Below are 15,989 nucleotides of genomic sequence, written 5' to 3'. Positions count from 1 at the left end.
TCTCCCGTCAGTCATTGGCTGTACGGCTTGCGCGTGCGCACTGTTTTTCATGAAAGCATCTGCGAGTAATGGAGAGGAGAAATTTTTTTTTTTTAAGTATGGAACATAAATAAAATTTTATGGTGAAAATGACATTCCTGTAACAATATTTTTTCTCTAGAACTGAAACGAATCAGAATAAAGGACTGAGCTACATGCCACCTGCCCCGCGTACACTGCGAAATTTGTATATGATGAACTACAAATCCCAGCATGCCATGACAGTAGCGCCCTCCCCCACCCCCACCGGGCAATGAAAGCTTTTGGGAAGCCGCGAATTGTCAGCAAGAAGTGGATCGTTGTAGTCAGCCTTAGTGGTTGAGGCAAGTGTGTGCTTCTGAGCTAAGGAATGGCCATGGTACAAAGATTTCACTGGGGCCGTAAAGGATTTAGTGACAAGAGAATTTAAGTCCTCACGAGCAGAAAGAAGTCGGGCGTGCGTTTGAAGCCCGATCTTCCGGGACCTGTGCTTTGCACTTTCCTTCCAGACCCGGTGAAACTTCAGCCTGCGTAGGCTGAGGTCAGAAGTGCCCGCCAAGATGGAAGTGAATCCCCCCAAACAGGAGCACCTGCTGGCGCTAAAAGGTAAACTTGCTAACCTGAGACTCCTCACTCTGTTGTTTGCCTGTACCCTCATTGTGCGAAGGATCCCCGAAGTAGGCCTTGTCCCTAACCCCGGCAACTCGCCTTCCTGCTCTTCCTGGAATGAAATGCGAACCCAAGCTCTGAGAGGTCTCTGCTACCGCAGCCACCACGTTTTGTCCACTGAAGCTCACGCGCCTCGACCCTGCCGCAGAGATCTCTGTGAACCAGCATAAATTTCAGCTGGCATTTGATATGTTTTTTTCAAAAATTGCTCCTAAATCTGTCCATGGCGCAGGGATGAAGTTACCAGAATTTAACTTATCTGTAGATAGTGTAGCACGATAATACCAAGGATTTGAAATAAGTGGAACTACACCTAATACTTCTTAGATTTGTTGAAATATACTACAAATTAATTCATACTGTAGTATCATGTTTGTGGGAAAATTGACTAGACTATCTTAACAACTTTAACTGTCTATACGCAGAAGTTTTGAATACGTTTTAATGATTTAATTTGATCAGAAAAAAAAAGATAAGAGGTCAGATTTTCCTTGAATTTGCTTATCGATAACCTTTTATTTAAAAACATTTTCAGCCTCTTTTTTATGTTTGCTACTGCCACAATGCACTTTCTTGCTTTTGGGATGTGCATTTATAAAGTTAACAGTGACTTCAACTGATAGGGAGAAATGGTTACAAGACATTTAAACTAGATTGAATTGCACTTAACCTTCTTTAAGGCATCCCTTTTGATATACTCCACATTCCTCCCTCATTCTCTGTGAGCTCCATACACATCTTGCATTCCAGAAGCTCGCCAGTTCCATTCCTAACCTACAATCCTGTTTTGATGTCTGCAGTTAATATGACTGTCTATGAATGTGGAACTAAGAAGGTTTGCAATATTTATCAATACAACAATGAGACCTGTAGACTTCCACACGATCTAGACTAAAATAGATTATATGTGTTTGAAAGGAACTTACTGGATATTCATTATCTCCGTCTTACATCTAGTGTGTGGGCTTAAAAGATAACTTATCTTTTAAGGTCTAGCAGCTTTTCCAAGATAACATGTCTAGTAAGAGATCAGGGCAATAATTCAAAAATCATCTTTCTAAGGTATTGTTGCCTCCTAGAAAATGAAACAGCTCTTTCATGGATCGTTATGATTTCTATATGAACTTAAAACAATTATATGAGCTGCTAAGTGTGATTTCACACAACTTAGAAGCTACCAAAAATCTCAGTGGTAGGGAGTTGTATTTGTTATTATTCTTCATTTGTAGAAAGAGAAGACACTTAGTGACTTGACCTTAAACTCTCAGTGTGGCTGAGAATGACCAAGTGTCCCCGGCCCCCTCGCCTCCACCTTCCAGATGCTCAGATCACAGATGAGCACCATTATACCCAGTTTATGGTATGCTGGGATTTGAACCCAGGGCTTTGTGCATGCTAGGCAAGCACTCTACTGACTGAGCTACATCCTCACTCCCTTTTGTTTTTCTTGAAACTACATTTGACCTAAAAAGAGCTCTCAAAATTTCACTTGTTTCTTTAGTATATCACTGAATATGTTCAGACAACAATAAAAGAATTCTTGATGTCCTTCTTTACACTGAAAAGGGGTAAAGAAAACAAAAATAAGCTCATTAATTCCTCATCCTTGATTGTAAGCCAGAAAAGGTCAAGAAGTGATCATTCTCAAGTACTTAAAGACTATGTCATCACATATTAAGTCTATACTAAAACTTAATCTTAGGAAAAATATGGTTATTTTAAGGCTGTAAAATGATTCATTATACAGTTACCTCTTAATTCTTAAGAATCAGACTGGTTTTGTTGTGACATCACGACAGAAATCAGGGTCATAGTTTTTGTAGCAGTGTGTAAGACCATAAATTAGTTCTCTCACGTTTGGGGAGTAAAAGACTAAACGTGTGTGTGTGTGTGTGTGTGTGTGTGTGTGTGTGTGTGTGTAGATATAGAAGAACCTTTATTATATTTACCTTTAGCCTGGTTAGGAACCACAACTTGTAGATCAGATCCTGACTGGCTCCATTCTTGAGGCCTTGTGTGCTGGAACTTCTGGTCACTGCTTTAATTTGGGAAATCACGAGAACTTCTGTGTTGTGCTCTTATTCTACATTGGCGTCCAGTAAACTAACATCTTTTTTTTTTTTTTTTTTTTTTTTGGTTTTCGAGACAGGGTTTCTCTGTATAGCCCTGGCTGACCAGGAACTCACTCTGTAGACCAGGCTGGCCTCGAACTCAGAAATCCGCCTGCCTCTGCCTCCCGAGTACTGGGATTTTTTTTAAAACTGTTTTTTAGAAGACAACTTCTATTTACATGGATGTCTTACCTACATGTTTGTCTGTACAATGTATTATGTATGTATACCGCGTGTGTGTGTGTGTGTGTGTGTGTGTGTGTGTATGTGTTTCCCATTGAGGCCAGAAGAGACTGTCTGATGGAGCTGGTGTAATAGACGGTCATGAACCATCTTGTGGGTAAGGGAATTGAACTAGAGTCCTCTGGAAGTGTTCTTAACCACTGAGCCATCTCTCCAGCCCCCACCCCCCAAAAATTTTTTTTGAAATATTACGTGATGTGATACGAATTACCAAATTTTTGTTTCTTTTATGGTTTTAGGACTATGAATACCAAACATCTTCATGATAATATTTCAAAATCCTATATATCCACTTAGTTAAACATGCTGGCTATCAGCATTTTCAGGCTAGATGTAATCTTCATTCCAACCTCATTCAGATACTTTATTGTGTGAGAAAGTTTTCAAGTGTGGGATTATAGTCCCATCTGCCATAGCACTTAATTAAAGAACCATATGCAAGCCGGGCGTGGTGGCGCACGCCTTTAATCCCAGCACTCAGGAGGCAGAGGCAGGCGGATTTCTGAGTTCAAGGCCAGCCTGGTCTACAAAGTGAGTTTCAGGACAGCCAGGGCTACAGAGAAACCCTGTCTCGAAAAGACCAAAAACAAACCCAAAACCCATATGCAGAATGGATTCTGATTCTCCTCCCTGCCCATCCGTGTGCAGGCTGTCCCTACCAAATCTTACTGTTTGCAATGCTTCTACTTTAGGTCCTGTTTCTTCTGATTTGACAAGAAAGACAATTTTGTAATAATAAATTACATTCTAGCTCTGAAGAATTCAGCTAAGAAATTTTATCTTCATTAAGAGTTAATGGATAGCTGCAGAATGACCACTGAAGTAATATTACATTATCGACCATATGAAAACGATCCCAAACAGCTGGCAAAAATTGCAGAAAATGTAATTCAAGACTTTCCTACTCACCCACTACCAAGATTTATTCCTTGGTTTCCATACGATGAGTCCAAACTTCCACTCAAGCCTGAAAGATTACCACCAGTAATTTCTGAAGAGGCTGCTGAGAGCGTGAAGCAGTACTTAGCCATCTCAGAACCTGGTGTTAAATCCCAGAGCTATGACTGCACAGTAGATCTCTTGGAGTTTCAGCCTAGCTCAAAACTGCAGCACTTTATCCAATCACACACAGTGAAGGAGCAGACCAATGCGGCACATTTGGATAAAAATTCAGGAAAAGAAAAACAGCACAAGCAGAGATCCTGGAGTGTTTCGCTTGCCAGCAGCCACTGTCCAGAAAAGATCTTTCCTTTGTCTAGAAAATTGCAAGCTAGTTTAAGGACACTACATTTGCACTCCTTTCATAGAGCAAGATGGACTTTAGAATACAGTGTTTGCAACAACCAGACTCTGGAAGACATTTGGACAAAACTCAATCGCCTTATCAGGCGCGATGAACTCCCTTCTTGTAACGCTACCATCCAGAGACAGTTAGGCCAAATATGGGTGTTCTGTGATATTAAGTGCTGTGAATATGTAGGAAATCTCCTTAAAGAAAGATTATCTCTTATTGGGAAAATTGATTTATTTGTACACAAATATGGTGTTATTTTTAGTATGTAATAAATTTTGATCATCAGGAAAAGAATTCTGAATGAAATGAATATGGACTGAAATTGTGAAATGAATAAATTTTATTGATCATTACATTTTTAATGACTTAAATTTTGATGCTTCTTTATAGTATGAGGAAATAATTGTGTAATATGGATACAGTTTGTGTCCAGTATATAAATATCACATAATTCCAAGGCTTGTCAGTCAATTCAGGAACATTCCAGATTATGTTTATTAGCCTTCTGTTAAGTGAGCTTTGATGAATTACTGTTTGTATTAAAATTGAACGTAAGTGTTCTAACCTTTATCCCAATGATTTGAGTTTAAATGAATGATTTTATTTTAGTGAATCCTTAAAAATCCTTATTCATTTAAATATAATATGAGCTGTGTTGTAAAATTAAAAGTCTTATCAAAGTATGTCTGATTTTGTATTTTTCATGATTGGTTGCCAATCAAGAGTTAAAAGTTTGGAAGTCATATCACTTTTGTGATAGTTTTGTTATTTTAGAAGGATTATAACAACTAAAAAGTGTAAGTTGCAATGAGATTATAAACAGTTTTTAAATCCAAGAATTAAAAGGAGCGTCTATGTTTTCATATGTGGAAAATTTGAAGTTTTCTGATGTATTCCACATGAAGTGCTACATCTCAGAATTCTCTGAGAAACAATGAAAGTAAAAGCATAGGAATTGGCAGCGGTGGTAGTGTTCTCCTTTAATCCCAGCACTTGAGAAGCAGAGGCAGGTGGATCTTTGTGAGTTCGAGGCCAGCCCGGTGTACAGAGTGTGTACCAAGACAGCCAGGGCTGCACAGAGAACCCCTGTTTCAAAAAAACAGAAAAAGTTAAAAGTTTTTTGCTTCAAATAGTATAGTGATTCTAAAGACAGAGTTCATTTCCCACTCACCTAGATAATACGTAAGGCATTATCAAGATCTGACAACTTAAAACCCACTGTTAGTTCCTAGAAGTCTTTGGTTTTTAGTTACATGTATGTATTGTGTGTTTGCACGTGAACACACATGCCACCGTGCATATGTGGAGGTCAGAGAAGGGCCTGAAGGGATTGGTTGGTTATTTCTTCCCACCTTGTAAGTCCTGGGAATTGAACTAAGGTCACCGTGTGCTTTTATCCACTGAACTCCTTATCTAGCCCTCTAGAAGCCTTTTAAGATGTCAGATCTTTGAACGTAGTGCTACATGTGGATCCCTGGGGCTGGGTGGCTCGCTATTGGCTGCTACCTTCAGCCTCCCTCCCCTTTCAAGATCCCACTGTTTAATCACACATAGAACATGCTAGGAAAACAAAAATAAGTGTGGAAAGATAAATCAATGAGAGCCTTTGAAAAAATGCAGCCAGCACTTACTCTCTAGGAAAGAGGCAGACAGGAGATACACAGAGAAAGCTAAGATGCAGAGGCATCCAAGTGATAAGCTGTGGTTTGTTTGAACTTTGACCTGGTCTTAAACAAATCCAACTTTATTGCCCAACTTAACAAATAATAGGTATGGGTTTTGTGGGTTTTGGATTGTTGAACCAATAACTTACTTTACCATTCAAGCATAGATATAAGATTACTACCTAATACCTAGTACTTAGTTTTAGTTTCTCTGTCAATGTTTCTTGTGTATGCACATACAGAGGCCAGCCTAGGCACCTCAGGCATCAGCTACCTTGGTGTGTTTTTGTTTTGTTTGCTTTGCTTTTATGGAGACAGAGTCTCTTACCTGAAGCTTGTCGTGTAGGCTGGGTAAGCTGGCCAGCAAGTCCCAAGTATCCAGATGTCACACCCAGCGTTTCTTACATGGTTTCTGAGGGCCTCTTGCTGGTACACAAGCTCTTTACCAAATGACCCATCTCCCAGCCCACTGCCAGAGTTTCTTAAATCTTGCTTTTGTAGGTAGTTTGCTCTTTTATACCTAGCGCCTTCAGTTTTTGAGATCCATTAATTCATTATAGGACATAGATGGTTGTAAATATGCCTTTGGTGCTGGTATATTTGATTTTGTTGTCTAGAAAAGTATATTGAAACCCTAGTTTGTTTAAAAGCTCGAGGAGAGCCAGGCATGGCGCAGGCCTTTAATCTCACCACTGGGAAGACAGAGTTAGGTAGATCTCTGAGTTCCAGGACAGCTGGGCTGCTAGTGAGACATACCTCAAGCACTAAAGGAATGAGCTGAGGGTAGTGACTTGTGGTTAAGATATTAGCACTTGAAAGACTGAGGCAGGAGAGCCAAAGTTCAAGGCTAGCCTGAGCTTCATGGCACATTCTAGGTCATGTTGAGCTGTGATATGAGACCTTGTCCTAAAACTTCGAATAAGAACAATAACGTTGGCAGAATGAGCTGTTTATATAATTCTGCTTGCCCAGTACGTGTCTCCCAGATTTGCACTTAGGCAGGACATACAGCTGTGCACATGCCTGTAATCCCATGCTCAGCCAAGGCTGGGCGATAGAGGATGTGAGCCCATCTAGGCCTCATAAAACAATCTCTAGAGTCAGATCTTTAAAAAAACAAAAGAACAACAAAAATGGGCTTTGAACTTTAGCTATTTAAATTAAAAGTACCTTTTGTGTACCTCTCTCAGGGTAGCTATCTTCATGTTATATTTGATAATTTTAACTTTTTTTTTTTAATTCTCTACTTAAAAGTAAGAATGGAGGGGCTGGAGAGATCTCAGCCATTAAGAGCACTGACTGCTCCTCTAGAGGTCCTGAGTTCAATTCCCAGCAACCACATGGTGGCTCACAACCATCTGTAATGGGATCCAATGCCCTCTTCTGGTGTGTCTGTAGACAGTGACAGTGTACTCCTATAAATAAAATAAATAAACATTTTTTAAAAATATATATTTAAAAAAAAAAACTAAGAATGGAGGCTGGAGAGGTTGTTCAGAGGTTAAGCACACTTACATATTGCTCTTGCATAGGAACCAGATTCTGTTCTGGGCGCTTACAGGCTTCCATAACTCCAGTTCCAGAAGACCTCATGCCCTCTTCCGACCAGGAACTCACATGAGGCAAAACACTCATACCAACCCCCCCCACAAAAAAAAAAAAAAAAAAAAGTAAAACTGAAGGTTGGAGACACCAACACCATATCTTAAGCTGGTTAACACCAAAATGGAGTCCTGCTTGAATTCCCTGGGATATTTTTAATAAGACATTTCACCCTTGTGACCCCAAGTTTACGATCAGCTGCTTGGAGAATATGCTTTAAGCAGTATGAAGTCACCCTGGTTCTAGCCTAGGTTCTGCCACTGATGTATTTTGCTGCATATAATCTTTTTTTTTAATTAGGTATTTTCCTCATTTACATTTTCAATGCTATCCCAAAAGTCCCCCATACCCTCCCCCCAACTCCCCTACACCCCCACTCCCACTCCTTGGCCCTGGCATTCCCCTGTACTGAGGCATATAAAGTTTGCACGACCAATGGGCCTCTCTTTCCACTGATGGCCGACTAGGCCATCTTTTGATACATATGCAGCTAGAGTCAAGAGCTCTGGGGTACTGGTTAGTTCATAATGTTGATCCACCTATAGGGTTGCAGTTCCCTTTAGCTCCTTGGGTACTTTCTCTAGCCCCTCCATTGGGGGCCCTGTGATCCATCCAATAGCTGACTGTGAGCATCCACTTCTGTGTTTGCTAGGCCCCTGCATAGTCTCACAAGAGACAGCTATATTAGGGTCCTTTCAGCAAAGTCTTGCTGGTGTGTACAATGGTGTCAGCGTTTGAAAGCTGATTATGGGATGGATCCCTGGATATGGCAGTCTCTAGATGGTCCATCCTTTCGTCTTAGCTCCAAACTTTGTCTCTGTAACTCCTTCCATGGGTGTTTTGTTCCCAATTCTAAGAAGGGGCAAAGTGTCCACACTTTGGTCTTCGTTCTTCTTGAGTTTCATGTGTTTCGCAAATTGTATCTTATATCTTGGGTATTCTAAGTTTCTGGGCTAACATCCACTTATCAGTGAGTACATATCATGTGAGCATATAATCTTTAATGTGCAAAATTACCTTCAACAGGCATTCTCGACCTTGAGTGTGTAATATAGATACTATTTATAATGTTAGTACTTTTCTTTCTCAGCCTTGTATGTGTAATGGAGATAATATGTATACTGTTAGCACTTTTATTTAGTATGAAAACGCAGTTGTCTTAGCATGAACTTGATGGATACTGTGCACTTGACTTGAATATTAACCCTAAACAATTTGAACATTTTGTCTCTCTCTCTTCGTTGACAGTGATGCGATTGACTAAACCTACTTTGTTCACCAATATTCCTGTAACGTGTGAAGAGAAGGACTTACCTGGTATGTAAGGAAAAGGTGAAACCTGGGCTCTCCACACGATTTTGGAAGATGCGTACCTTTGCCAGTCTTGTGCTTACCGTTTGTTGAATCCTGTGTTGTGTGTATTTCGAGTATGTGAAGGTGGTCGTCTGAAAGATGGGGCTCCTTTATAATCTGCAATTCAAGATGATATCTTTTGATAACAAGAAAACTTTTAGTTTAAGATACATTTGTATTTCTATCACTATCACAGTGTTCTCTGAGTCCTCAAAAATGCATTAGTATTCTGTTTAGAACTATTGGTGTTTCTATAATGTATTTATGTCTTAAGACCTTCAAAACTGAAGTATTCTGTGAGATCAGTTTTGGTTTTCTTTTGTTTATTTGGGGCGGGGGGAGACTTGTTTGCTATTTTATTTTTTGGAACAGGGCCTCACTATACATATCCTAAGGTGTCTTGAATTCTTGGTCCACCTGTCTCAACCTGGCAATACTGTGATTACAGGCATTCACCATGTAACCAGAATTTTCTGACATGAATTCTGTGATACTACAGATAAGAAAGGGCATTTTACATTGTAATGTATGTTGAATTTTAATATTATAACTCAAGAATGAGTGTAAATATTATATCTCAGTTTTAGTTTTCGACACAGATCCATATATCCCAGACTGTCCTGGAACTTACCATGTAGCTGAGACTGATCCTAAATTGTAAAACCTCCTGTCTCTCACTTATAAGTTCTAGGATTTCAGGCTTGTATCACTACACTCAGTTGTATCTGTTTTGGAAAAGTTAGAAATTAAAATATTAATACTATTTTTGTTGAGATTAAAAAGAAATCTTACACCCTCCTCTCCCCATTGCCCATGGTGCTAGGAGTCAACCCAGGACTTTATTGTTTTGGCTTAGAGACAAAAAGACCACTCAGCCCAGCCAAATCTGAATTGAGAAGATGTAATAAGGCAATTGCAAGGGGAACTAAGCAAGCAAGCAGTTTAACAGAAGCCAAAACACAAAGTTAGCTGGAGCAGTTCAACCCTGAGTGTCCAGAGCAGGTTCAGGGACCTTCCCATGGGACTTTCCACAGCAGGTGTAGAAAAGGGAAGATTCATTTCAGGTTAAATCAAAGATGGCTCCAGGTAAGACAAGCTAGAAGAAACTTTGCCCAGTCACATTATGAATACTGGGCAAGTGCTCTCCCACTGAGCTGCTGCCCTCTGGCTCCTATTTCTTTAAAGGTAGGTGGTAAGAGTTTTGTTTTTCTCTTCCTGCAGGTGATCTCTTTAACCAGTTAATGAAAGATGATCCTTCAACTGTAAATGGTGCAGAGATTTTAATGTTGGGAGAAATGTTGACTTTACCCCAAAATTTCGGGTAAGAATGATAGATTTACATAAGATGTTCTGCAGTCCCTGAAAACTGTTATATCATGTTTGTCTACAGAGTAGGAAAGTGCTGCTTGTGCAATAAGTAGTAAAAAGATATACAATTTGCTCTTCTCCTTTTTAAGAAAAGCAATGTAGAACAGAGTCAGTAATGGTTCTAATATGATGATAGCATGTGAACTTTGTTCTTTGGGTTGTGGTTAAAGGCATGAGTTTTGTACATGCCAGGCATGTGTTCTATCACAACACTATCAACATGGCCCCCAGGCCTAGGTCTTATATGGGCAGTGACTCTATGCATCTTTAGTTACACTAATCAACGTGGCTGTCATTTTCAGAGCAGCTCTTAATGGGCCTCATTCACACCCAACTCTTTACAGAAGATATCAGACTTGCTAGCTAGTCAGAAACTTTTTTTTTTTTTTTTTTTTTTTTTTTTTGGTTTTTCGAGACAGGGTTTCTCTGTGTAGCCCTGGCTGTCCTGGAACTCACTTTGTAGACCAGGCTGGCCTTGAACTCCGAAATCCGCCTGCCTCTGCCTCCCGAGTGCTGGGATTAAAGGCGTGCACCACCACGCCTGGCCTTAGTCAGAAACTCTTAAGTGTTTTTATTTCTCTTCTTTTCCTATATTATCAATGAATTAAAACTGAGAAAGTTTGAGCCAAAAAAAGTAAGGAACTTTTCAGGGTTTGATATAGTATTTTTGTTGCGTTATGCTAGGCTTACAGGGTGTAATCATAAACCAGTGTCTCTCAAACTGGGAAATGTATGGATGTAAAACTCTTAAAGTTATATAGAATAAGGGGCTACAAAGATGGCTCAGCCATTAATAGCACAGGCTGTTCTTCCAGAGGACCTAAGTTCAATTTCCAACAGCCACATGGCTGTTCACAGCCGCCTGTACCTCAAATTCCAGTAAATCCGAGTCTTTCTTTAGGTTTCCACAGGCACTGCATGCGTGTGGACCACAGACATAGTTACAGGCGAAACACGCATACACATACAAGTTAATACAATACAGAAAGTTAAGACAATAGTTTTTAAAAGCTATGTAGTATAAAGCCAGTTATCATTTTATTAGGAAAATAATGACTAAGTTCTCCGAGATGAATGAACTTGGAACCTCTAGATTTAGAGCACAAGTTATTTAAAAGATGAAAATGACATTTTCTAGCGTATTCAGATACAGATCTTCTGACAGTGCAGCTCTGATTACAGTGACCGTAGTTTCCAGGATGGCCAGAAACTTGGGTAGCAGTTGATAGCTGTATTATGTTGTGTGTGATTACACTCTCACGTTGAAGCGCAGTAGGTAATGAATCAGCAGCCTAAGGAAAATGAAGGATGCTGAAGAAATACTTCCTCGACCCTAAAAAAAGGACCCTAAAAGAAAGAGTTCCCTGGCCCTTCAGTAAACTGTCTTCCACCTGAAGGTCTTCCTTGAAAACTTACTTGATTTCCTTAAGGACTGAATGAGTTTCTGTTTAAAATGCTGTTTCATTTCGTAGGAATATATTTTTGGGAGAGACCTTTTCCAGTTATATCAGTGTTCACAATGACAGCAATCAAGTTGTAAAAGATATATTGGTGAAGGTAAGCAACATTATTATTTGCAAAGCATTTTATTTGGATAAAATAAGAAATCATTATTTTCCTAATAAAATGATTACTGGCTTTACACTACATAGCTTTTAAAAAATATTGTATTAACTTTCTGTATCTTGTTAACTTTTATGTGTATTTGTGTTTCGCCTGTAACTATGTCTGTGGTCCACAGAAGTTTTATTTCTGTTGAGCCTTGGCAACCTCATTAAAATGCATGGTTAATACTAGAATTTTTTTTAAAGATTTATTTATTATATGTAAGTATACTGTAGCTATTTTTCAGACACACCAGAAGAGGGCATCAGATCTCATTACAGATAGTTGTGAGCCACCGTGTGGTTTCTGGGATTTGAACTCAGAACCTCTGGAAGAGTAGTCAGTGCTCTTAACTGCTAAGCCATCTCTCCAGCTCTCACTCCGGCCCCGCTTGCTCTGGCCCCCAATACTAGAATTTTGAAATGTCACTAACAAACACCGATGATTAGCTAACAGACCCATACTTAGAGAATTCACCGAAACATTTTCCTCCTCAAGGTTTCTGGTAGCTTAGATGAGAAAATACTACTAGGCTAAATAATAGTTAAAGTGTTTGTGTGACTAACATTACAGTACTTGAGAGGCTTAGGAAACTTGCCAAAAGTCATTCTCGAGTTGCAGGAAGGTATGGTAGAGGAGAGGAAGACAAGAGAGTCTTAGAAGATGAGCAGGACTCAGAGGAAGAGTATAGGATAGAGGAAAACAAAGACTCAAGTGCCAGGTAGGGTGGGAAAGATATTTACTGTGATATCTTGAAAGCCAGGCTAAGACTTTTTAGCAAAAAATAAAAATAAATTAAAAAAATAAAAAAAAAAAAAAACTTTTTCAAACAGTTTCAAACAGGCTATGAGCTTTTACTAGAAGTAAGTAGTCACTCAGCTTGTGTTAGAAAGGCTGGCAGCATCACCATGTAGAATACTTGATAGGAAATGGACCAGTTGGAAGACTCTTGAAGATGTTGAGAAATAAAAAGCTAGAGTTTGCAAGTCCCTTCACAACTTGAAGTGTTTTCAAGAAAGAGCTTAGATAAAGGAATTAAAATTTTGCTATGTGGATGAATGGGTAGAGAAATGTGGTTTATATATACAATAGAGTTCTGTTCGGCTGTAACGAGAAGAGATTTCTATCGTCTGCAAGAGAATGAATGGAACTAGAGTTCATCATGTTAAAAGAGAAACTACATGTTTTCATTCTGCAGAATTAAGACTTCAAAATTATAATGGTGTGTGTGTGTATGTGTGTGTGTGTATGTGTATGTGTGTGTGTGTGTGCGCGCGATCATCTATATATAATATGAATCTAGACAGGCCACTGAGGAGGGGGGAAGGAGAGAGGAAGCAGAAGGACAATAGAAAAAGGGAAAGTTTCAGACTTCATTTTCATCTCATACACTGAACATGGGTTTTAAATGATTCATATGAGACATGGGAATGGGGGAACTATTATTGTAGACCATTGTCAGGGGAAGAGGGACAAGAGAGTTGATGGCAGAGTAGATAGTAACAAAATCACTGGTACACATGTATGAAAGTATCACATATCCCTGTTATTTGTATCCTCACTTAAATTCATTTTTAAAAAATGTAAAAGTGTATGGAGAGAAGTTGATTAAAAGCTGTCTTTCATGGGGAATCTGGATTATCATCATCAGACGTTTCTAAAGAAAACTCTTAGCTGCAGCGGGTTTAAAGTTATAAAGGATCTCAGAAAATAAATATTCCAAGCCTCGTATATCAAACTTCAGAAGGTAGATGCAAATATGTGTGTCAGATATGGACAGGGTCTGGCATTTTATCAAATTAAGGTTTGATAGAGTACACACAGCCTGTTCAATAAGACTTAAACTGAGAACGGGCCTTTTTTTTTTTTTTGTATCAATTCATTGAAAAGAAACAACATTCTATAATATGTAGAAACCTTATGAAATTCAAACTCAAGTGTCTGTAAATGAAGTTTCTTGACAGGGCCACCCCTTTTTGTTGCTGTGTAGTCCATGACTGACTCCCAAGTGCAATGTAAGGTCTGTAGTTGGAATAGAGACCGTGGCTTGAAAAATCTAAAATATGTGCTACATGGCCTCATAAAGAGAACATTCCCAGCCTGTATATTAGTCTTCCTTAGCACCTCTCCAGAAAGCACAAACTCCACGGAGCCAGGGATCTTGGTCTGATTTATTGTCTGATAGATTTTTCAACTCCTAGAACAGGCTCTGGCATGTAATAGGTGTTAGGTATAAATAAATTTTCAGTATACCATTATTAATAATGTCAAAAAAGAGAAAGAAGTCATATACAAGGTGGTTGTGGTAAATAATAGTTAAATAAATAAACAGGTGAACTTAGCCATTGATCTCATATTGTATATAGGTCAGAAATCCAGCTGAGTGATGTCCCCTCCCACGTCAAAGTGTATACAAGGTTTTGAACCCCTGCTTCATTTTATGTGAGCTGTGCTGACCCCGGGGAAGCTGTTACTTTTCTATGCCTGATCTTCATCATCTATACACTTAGGTAGTCCTAGATCTGCAGAACTGTGAGAATTAAATGACCAATGGGCGACCAGCCAAGACTTGTACATGGCAAGTTCCTAATAATTGTGAGTTACTACTATTTCATAACTGAACATAACAATAGAGATACCATTAATAAATATGCCACCTAAAGAGGACCAGCACTAACAAAGTTAGGTTAGAATTAACTGCAAAATGGAAAAAAAAAAAAAATTAGGGGCTCCAGAGCAGCCTCAGTTGGTGAAGTGACTGCTACACTCTGTTGGGTTACTCCAGCCCATATACCAAGTGGCTTGGAAAGCTGCTAGCTTTGTGTGGGGCCTGGAACAGGAGGAGACTGTTCTGTTGGGAAACCCTGCTAACTAAGGTTGAAGTCTGCCATGTCCAGACAGCTCCCATGAGCCTGGAGCAAGTGGGGCATCCTCTTTTCTACCTTATCTGGGGAGCCACAACCCCCGCACTGTACCTGAGGAATGTCATGCAGTCCTTGACAGAATTACAGATCAACTTCCTGGAACCCATCTCCAAGCAAATGAGGTGTCCTAGAACCTTAAACCTCAGCCAATGAAACTTTACCCTTAGAACAACCCCTTCCCACTTTCCAAGGTTTATATAGTGCTTGTTCACCCCAAATAAAGGGCACAAGCTGTTTCGTTGAATATCCATTAAGAGAGCTGTTTCATTGAATGCCGTCTAAAAGAGCTGTAACACTAACATACTTGGAGAACATCACCCATCTGTCCTGCTTGGGGTGCAGCAGCACCTGGACACACCAAGGGAAGGAGCAAAAACCAGAACCACAGTCTTCAGCAGGTGCAGGCTGCTGTGCAGGCTGCTCTACCACTGGGGCCATATGATCCAGCAGACCCCATGGTACTTGAGGTGTCAGTGACAGATAGGGATGCTGTTTGGAGCCTTTGGCATGCCCATCACAGAAGAGACCTTTGAGATTTTGGAACAAGGCCGTCATCTGCAGACCATGATTCTCCCTTTGAAAGGCAGCTCTTCACCTGCTGTTTGGCTTTAGTGGAATCAGAATGTTTGACAATGGACCACCAAGTCACCATGAAACCTGAGCTGCCCATCATGAGCTAGGTGTTACTGACCCACCAAGTCATAAAGTAGGACATGCACAGCAGCAATCTATTATCAAATGGAAGTGGTATTTACGTGATTGGGACCAAGCAGGTCCTGAAGGCACAAGCAAGTTACATGATGAATTTGCCAAATCCCTATGATTTCTACTCCTTTTACAATGCCATCCGCAGTCAAATAGGCACCTATAGCCTCATGGGGTGTTCCCTATAATAATAATCAGCTAACTGAGGAAGAGACTAGGGCCTGGTTTAACTGATGGCTCTGCGTGTTGTTTATGCACCATCCAGAAGTGGACAGCTGCAGCATTACAGCTCCTTTCTGGGACAACCGGAAAGTCTCCAGTGAAGGGAAATCTTCACAATGGCAGAATTCCAGTCAGTACACATGGTCATAATTTTTGTTTGGAAAGAGCAATGGCTAGATATGTGATTGTTCATTGATTCATGAGCTATGTC

At 39.8% G+C, this 15,989-nt stretch overlaps 2 protein-coding genes across 5 annotated transcripts in view; both read left to right on the top strand.

The window, feature by feature from the left end:
* Nucleotides 1-271: 271 nt before the first annotated feature.
* Trappc13 (trafficking protein particle complex 13) overlaps nt 272-15,989 on the top strand; it is a 36,314-nt gene continuing 20,596 nt past the window's right edge. For all 4 annotated transcript variants that reach the window (NM_001360778.1, NM_001093760.1, NM_001093759.1 and 1 more), the window contains exons 1-4: nt 272-624; nt 8,850-8,918; nt 10,176-10,275; nt 11,795-11,879. In NM_001360778.1, the coding sequence (NP_001347707.1) occupies nt 579-624; nt 8,850-8,918; nt 10,176-10,275; nt 11,795-11,879 (300 nt within the window). In that variant the 5' untranslated portion in view covers nt 272-578. The remainder of the gene's footprint in view (nt 625-8,849; nt 8,919-10,175; nt 10,276-11,794; nt 11,880-15,989) is intronic.
* On the top strand, nt 279-5,017 carry Shld3 (shieldin complex subunit 3). Its single transcript, NM_001365338.1, has 2 exons — nt 279-624; nt 3,734-5,017. The coding sequence occupies exon 2, from the start codon at nt 3,837-3,839 to the stop codon at nt 4,602-4,604; it is 768 nt and encodes a 255-aa protein (NP_001352267.1). The 5' UTR covers nt 279-624; nt 3,734-3,836; the 3' UTR covers nt 4,605-5,017.

The sequence above is a fragment of the Mus musculus genome, chromosome 13 (assembly GCF_000001635.26).
Source record: "Mus musculus strain C57BL/6J chromosome 13, GRCm38.p6 C57BL/6J".
Taxonomy (NCBI): Eukaryota; Metazoa; Chordata; class Mammalia; order Rodentia; family Muridae; genus Mus; species Mus musculus.
This window is presented reverse-complemented; position numbering and strand designations above follow the sequence as displayed.

What these genes read in the sequence shown, in the direction of transcription:
- Shld3 (NM_001365338.1), top strand. Translation starts at nt 3,837, where the DNA reads ATGGATAGCTGCAGAATGACCACTGAAGTAATATTACATTATCGACCA.